At 51.4% G+C, this 7,565-nt stretch overlaps 1 protein-coding gene across 1 annotated transcript in view; it reads right to left on the bottom strand.

The window, feature by feature from the left end:
* SLC4A5 (solute carrier family 4 member 5) overlaps positions 1 to 7,565 on the bottom strand; it is a 60,749-nt gene that overhangs the window by 43,841 nt on the left and 9,343 nt on the right. The window contains exon 2 of the mRNA XM_025212781.1: positions 6,994 to 7,123. Within this exon, the coding sequence (XP_025068566.1) occupies positions 6,994 to 7,123 (130 nt within the window). The remainder of the gene's footprint in view (positions 1 to 6,993; positions 7,124 to 7,565) is intronic.

Here is a 7,565-nt window from a genome sequence, read left to right as displayed (position 1 = left end):
TAGGGCTTGGCCTGCCAGCCCTTAACCATATGAGTGGCCCTTCTCTGGACCCTCTCCAGGTTATCCACATCCCTCTTGAAGTGCGGCGCCCAAAACTGCACGCAGTACTCCAACTGCGGTCTGACCAGCGCCTGATAGAGGGGGAGTATCACCTCCTTGGATCTGTTCGTCATGCATCTGCTGATGCACGATAAAGTACCATTAGCTTTCCTGAAGACTTTGTCACACTGCCGACTCATGTTCATCTTGGAGTCCACTAGGACTCCAAAATCCCTTTCCGCTTCCATGCCACCCAGCAGGTCATTTCCTAGGCAGTAGGTGTGCTGGACATTTTTCCTCCCTAGGTGCAGCACTTTGCATTTCTCCTTGTTGAATTGCATTCTGTTGTTTTCCGCCCATATGTCCAACCTGTCCAGGTCTGCTTGTAGTTGTTCCCTGCCCTCCGGCATGTCCACTTCTCCCCACAGTTTTGTGTCATCCGCAAACTTGGACAGAGTACATTTCACTCCCTCGTCCAAGTTGCTGATGAAGACATTGAAGAGTATTGGTCCAAGGACCGAGCCCTGCGGGACCCCACTGCCCACACCCTTCCAGGTCGAAGCCGACCCATCCACCACAACTCTCTGGGTGCGACCCTCTAGCCAATTCGCCACCCACTGGACTGTGTAGTCATCCAAGTCACAGCCTCTTAACTTGTTCACCAGTATGGGGTGAGATACCGTATCAAAGGCCTTCCTGAAGTCTAAGTAAATGATGTCAACCCCTATTCCTGCATCCAGGTGTTTTGTAAACTGGATGTGCAAAGGTGATTCACTACGTCAACCCAGAGATTTGACCGAGGAAGCTGTAGCGAGAAAAACACTCTGCCCTGTTTCTTTGCACCAGAGGAAAGGCTCTAGCCTCCTTCTGCAGTCAACAGTTGAGCAAAAGCAAAGAGCTGGCCCTTCCCAAAGAAGGTCTGGGATCTAAAGGATGGAGAGTCACTACCTAGACCCTTCCCAGATCTGGGAGCAGACTACAGGAGTCCTGACTCCCAGTCCTTCCTTCGGATGGCAAACACAGCTCCTTTGCTGAAATACACAACCATGCGTGGAACGTTCTACCTTCTAACCCTGATGGGAGAAAAAGCGAGCAAAACAACCATCAGTTTTCTGCAGGCTCCTTGAGAGCGTGATTCACGCTCCAATTAAGCACAAGTAATTCTCAGCAACACGCCTGTATTTATTTTGGAAGCCGCTGTTCCTTTAGGGCAGGTTTGCCGATTCCCCGATCCACAGATTAGCCTGTCTAGAGCTTAACCTGGCAGCTTTGAACTGGTACAACTTGGGTTTTGGCTCCTGCTGCTGCTGTGGGGATGGAGGAAGAGAACAGAGGATAACAATGGCTTTTTAAAAGATATCAGATAAAGCCGCACCAGGCTACAGGCTAAATCTGCTGGGGAATATTGGAAAGAGGCTCTGGATTGTACTGGCTACAGCTCCAGAGAAATATCTCAAAGTCCCATTTCTTGGGAGTTGCTCCCTTGAGGGAGACATTTTCCTGGATGAGGCACCCAACCAGCAGAGAGGAGCCTCTCCGCATCTCCTCCCCCAGGATGAGTGACTTGGTGTATTGCATCTAACCTCCATCCCCTTGCTCTATCCACCAAATCAGCTGCACGCCTCTCCAAGAGCTGGAAACTGAACCCAGGACTCCTGACTCCCAGTTCCTCTGCCTTTTGTTATCCAGGACCAGGGATAAGGGCCATCTCTCAGTCACCTGCTCTAGACCATCCAACGGCCCCTTTATTACAGAAACGTACTCAACTGCTGTCCATATCCATCATCTCGTTCCATCAGTGTTGGCCTAGAAAGATTTATGGCCACTGAAGAGACTGGATGAGAGCCCAGGATAGCAAGGCTTGAGGCCATATGAAGACTTGCATTCTCCTACTGCCTCCATCTCCAGCCCCAGCAGTGCGTGGTGTGCCAGGCTGTGCGGCAGCTGCTTTCACAGGCTTTAGGAATCATCACACTCCTCTGCTGTGTCTGCACTCATGGAAAGCTGATTAGGCTTTGTTAGTTTAACCTCTGTGTGTGTGGTTTTGCAAACACTGTTCAATCTCCCCCAGGACTGGGCAAGCCTGTATGTGGGTCTGGCACTGGGAACCGGGACCTGTGTAAGGCAATGGGCCACAGCGCAACTGCCTAAGAGGACCACATGTATTTTTTGCTTGGGACCCAAGGCAGGATTTTAATGTGGGTTTCCAAAGGGGAAACACTCACTCATTTACCCAGTGCTGAGAACCTCTCAGGGCTTTGCCTGGGCATTGCCAGACAGCCCTGGCCCACATTACGCGTCCTGTGCATTCCCAGCTTATTTTCCCCAGTTTTGAACCATCTCAGCCCCTCCCTGCCGACTACCGCCAATGCTTATTTTTCCTGACCCGCATCATCAGTGATTCATAGTTTGTAAGGGACTGGAAAGGACCCCGGAAGATCATCGGGTCCAGCCCCCTGCACCAGGCAGGAAGGACAATTGGCATCAGGTGATCCCAGCAAGGTGACCATCCAGTCTCCTCTTGAAGATTTCCAGGGTAGGTGACTGCACCACCTCTGGAGGGAGCTTATTCCCTGACTGTGAAGACGTTTTCTCTAACGTTGAGCTTGAAATGGTCTTCCAGGAGTTTATAGCCATTACTGCTGGTTTTCCCCAAGGGTGCCCTGGTGAACAGTTGTTCACCAAGTCCTTGATGTACCCCCCTGATGTAGTGGTAAGCTGTGATGCTGAAGTCAGCAGGGAGGGGACAGCTTGTGCTGCCTTAAAATCTGTGGCCTAGAGCAGATGACACATCCTTTCCATGAACCTGTCTCCCAGGAAGGAGAAGATGCCCCTTTGCAACCTATGCACCGCTCTTTGAGGGGAGACAAAAACTCCTTCCTGAGCTTGGCACCGGTCCCTTTACGCCCCAGAGCACAAGTTCCTGGGACCTCTCATCCCTTAGGTTTCACTGACTGTCAGACAGTACCACCTTGAAATGAGATCTAGACCTACGACCTGGGCAGACCTGCACGAGGCCCAGAGGAAGGAAGGATCAGTGTGCGTCACCCCTGCCTGAGAAGTGGCGCCAGCAACTTTCCAGCGTGCTTTGCCTTTTGTTCGCAGTCAGCTTTCTTCTCCAGCTCAGAAGCTGAGGCCCGACCCTCTTGACAGCTGCTTGGCTCTGAGGAGGAAGTTTCCTGTTTAGGCTTGCCAAGGTTTTATTTGCAGGTAGTGCTCACACCGTGAAGGGGCTGCCTCCCTGCTGAATCCTGGTCTGAGCCTGCCGCTCGGAGCCCGGGACGGGTTCACCCTGCCCGTGGAAGTGCTGACACAAGGGCCTGGCCTACTCCTGGAGACTGATGCCCTTGGTCGATAGTGCACGTACAGCGTCAGCAGGCTCCACACTGTACCATCCCCCTGGGGCTGCTCCTCTCAGGGGCCTCCATCCGCCTAGACTGCGCAAGGAGAGAATTCAGCCTTCGTGGCTCATTCAGTCCTTGGCAGACGGATTTGGGTCAGTTGTTCGGGTGGCTTTTCATGGTGTAAACATGCATGCCAGGAAGGAGAGAGCCCCCAAGCCCCATCCATGCTCTGCCCCTTTTCAGAGCATTACGGGCTGGCACGCATGCTGCCTTGCTGAACAATGATGGATTGTAGGGAAGAATAAAACTCTTTGGGGATATAAAAGAAAAAAAATTGACTGGGTTGATCACATTAGCAATGGCTATGAAAACAACAACACAACCAAACCAAGTGTTAACCGCGAGAATGCTGTTTGCCCCGGCTGGCAGGCAAGGAGGTGCCACCGGAGCCATCGTGGTCCCAAGGGCCACTGCCAGACGCGGGAGGTCAGGTTTTTAGAGATACGTGGACACCTTCCTCCTTTCAGGGCCTAGACACCCTCATAACACTTTTCTGGGATGGGATAGACAAGAGACAAGCTTTCTAATGCAGTGCCTTCCTCTTCCAAAGCTTGCCTCAATCTAGGCCTACCATGCAGTTTGTCCACAAAAATCTTTGCCTACTGCATGTTTCCTGGACCATCTTGATGACACCCTCTCTTTAAAAAGCTCACCCTGGAAACTCTAGGGTTGCAGCTGAGTGTATCAGGCCTCTGCAAATCACACAGCCACGGAGAGACTGCTCTGTTTGCCCACAGAGAGAAAAATGCAATATTGTCACAGTTTGGCAGGGCCCATGCACTTCTGCAAAACCCCCCAGGGATGCACACTTCACCACCTGAGGAACACAACCTCACTCAGCCACCCAAAGTCCAGCTCTGGCAACATCTAATGCATCACACACATATCAATGCTTTGGATTCCAGGCAGTGGGTCAAGGGAAAGGTCCTGCAAGGCTCTCCTGGCCCCCAACTCCATCTGAAGCCAAGAAGAACTGAGGGGAACCCCTCCCACAGTACCCTGTTTGCTTCCAGGCTCCAATTGCGAGAGCTGTCATGCCACTCTCCAGTCTCACATACAGTAATATGACCTTTCCTTGGAGGACAGGGTTTCTGATCCTTGTGCCAGAGGTGCTGAGGAAGAGCTTTGCCCCAGAGGCACGCAGCAAAGACTTGGGACCCTGACTCATACTCTGCCCTTCTCACAACAGAGAATACTCCCTTCTCAGAGCAAGGAACAGAACTAGGAGTCCTGATTCCAGCTAGCTTTCTCCTTTTCACCAGAGCTAGGAAAGCCCAAGACAACCTGAGCCCTGGACCTCTGTTCTCTGATCTGCTAGACCTGCTAGAGCTGAGGACAGAACCCGGGAGGTCCTGAGGCTTCAAACCCCACGGCTCCAACCACTACACCCCAATCCCTGATACAAAGGGTTGAGTACTGAGTCCCTCCCTTTAACTTCTGGAGCATGCTCCATCCTCCAAGCTGCCAATGCAACATTAAACCTGTGGTTCTCATGTGTTTGAATGCTTGGAGCCTGAATGGTAGTTGCAATTTCCCTCACTCAAATGAATTTTTCCAGGCCGGACCAATACACAGACCATGATCCTGTCAGGAAACCCTGGGAGTAGGGGATGCCCTATGCATCCCTAACTGTTCTGTTAACTAGCTATTAATGGATCTATCCTCCATAGTTTTGGCTAGTCCCTTTTTGGACCTGGGTGTACTCTCTGCCTCAACCACCTCCTGTGGCAAGGAGTTCCACAAGTTACCCATGCACTGCCTGGCGCATTTAGGCGATGCTGCTTTCACATATGCTGCCCTCTGCCCCTGCTACTCTATTCTAGGGCAATCTTGTCTTCCAGGTTTCCAGCAATGGAACAGCTCTAGTTTTCTGATGGATTCAAGATGTAAGTATGGAAGCAGAGGCTGAGAAACAGAGTCCCTGAGACTCTGCCCTGCGAGGCATGAGTTGTCACAGTGGCTTGTCATCATGGCACTGCCCACCTTGAGTTGGCTTCTCTGATCTTGCCTCAAGATGGGGCTACATTTTCAAGCTTTTCCACCTCACCCCCGATGGAAAGAAGCTAACTTGGAACATTAAAAGCTGTGACTCTCATGCTTCCAAGAGCAGAAGATATAAACAACGTACCACGTCCAGCACAAATCGCTGGCATTGTAATGCTCTCATCATTGCCTTGCCTTCTCCCAGGCTGGGTTCTTGTATCTCCACATTGCCTTTACTTTTATCTGCATGTTGCTTCTTACTGTACTGTGAGCACATCAGAGGGCTGGCTTCTTTTTATACAGCATGTTGGTACCATTGATCCAAGCCTGAGCCCAAGTGCTCAAGTGATATTCATACAAACAGCATGTGTACATCGCCATGCATCTCAGAAGGTACCTGGCAGCCTCTTCCAGACACAGGGGTTTGCCAGTCCAGGATACAACCACAGGTTTAATGCTGGAGCAGGCTTCTAGCAGCAGCTGTGTTTCTAGCCATCACTTTTTACAGTGCCGCCCGCACCCCACCCCTGCCACATTCAGGGCTTGCGTCTAAGAGTCATGCCATTAACTGGCCGTGCTTGCTGTTTCCTAATCTATTGCCAGACAAGTAGCCCTTGCAATTTGAGGATCAATTAATAGACCTAAGTCAGTGTGTTTGGTTACAGCATCGTAGCTGGAAAGTGTCCTGTGAATGCTGTATGTATTAATACCCAACCATGGCAAGGAATCTGTGACCCTTTTGTCTCTGGTAGCCTCCCCCTTGGGACTGTAACAACTCACTGCCCGTGTCTGCCAGCTGCTTTAATCATGCAGGATCTCACAGACCTACACGTGGCTTTCAGGATGGCTTCATGCATCACAAGAACACAGAGGGACGTGGCAGGTATTCAGCAGTGCACATCAAGGCTCCATGATAGTTTTTACAGCATAGCTTTGTTCACACTGATTTCTTCCCCTGCATTTGCCCATCACTGCTACCGTACTGGGGACATGTCTCCAAGAGCTTTCCATTGTGTCATCTCCACCTGCCACGGAGACTTCCTACAGCCGTGTCCTCTATATCTGCTACTCTCGCTACCCCGAACCCATGCGATGAGTGGCAGGACATTGTAGGATCCCATCAAAAAGGAAGATTGGAGAGGCAGAGAGAAGCAGCCTAGGCTGAATTTTAGCTGGGTCATGAGAGTTGATGCACAAAGGGCTATGGGGTTTATACAGACTGAAGGGAGCCTGGGGCTTGTTTTTACCTTACCCCTCATCAGAAAGAGTGGGTCTCCAGAGAGCACCTGTCTCTGGGAACTGCCTTAGGGCTAGCTCAAGTGGAAGAGAGCTGCTTGCTGAATTGCTGGTCACCTCCAGCAGCACCATGCCTCCTAGTGCAAGGCACAGGTCACTGGGGCAGCACTAGACAGCACAGTCTTTTTGGACAGGGATCTCCTTTTGCTCTGCGTGGGCAGCACAATAGGTCACTGGTGCATGACTGGGTCATTGGCTTTCTCTCACAATACATGTGACCAGTCAGACCTACTGCATCCCTCGTGCCAGCTGTCTTCTGTCCTCGTCTTACCTGGCAGACTCTTTCCACTCTAGCTCCTCCCCGTCATGCTGCAGTGTGTCCATCTCTGTGAACAGGGTGGGGTTCGGCGGGTCGTCATCTTCGCCCAGGATGTAGCGCAGCCGTTCTGCGGCCGGAGACACTGGAGTGAGGAAACAGAGGAGTTCATTTAACTGCGATGGGTCAGTACCAGCCTGGCTAGGAAATCACTGTGTGGGCTCAGTGTGTAGCAAGCATCTGTCAACACACTCACTCTGTAGGTGAGCAGGAAAGCCAAAGGAACAGCCTAATTTGCTCTTTTAATTCAAAGTCCCAGCCAGAGCCTGGGGTGGCAGCATGACCAGGGCACTCAAAACCCACCATGGAACTTTTTGAACAAGCACCCAAGTATTTTGGATGGGCTCAGCTTGGCATTTGGAGGTATGTGTTGCCTAGGCCAGCTCCCCCACTATAAGGGGACAAACTTGGACATACTCATCCTGATGAAACTAGGAAACTTGAGCCTTTGGTCCGGAGGGATCACTAGGATGAGCTGCTACAGACGCACAAAGAGGCTGTTTGCTTATTTGTGGGAAGGTTGGGCC

This window comes from Alligator sinensis, unplaced genomic scaffold, assembly GCF_000455745.1.
Source record: "Alligator sinensis unplaced genomic scaffold, ASM45574v1 scaffold453_1, whole genome shotgun sequence".
Lineage (NCBI taxonomy): Eukaryota > Metazoa > Chordata > Crocodylia > Alligatoridae > Alligator > Alligator sinensis.
This window is presented reverse-complemented; position numbering and strand designations above follow the sequence as displayed.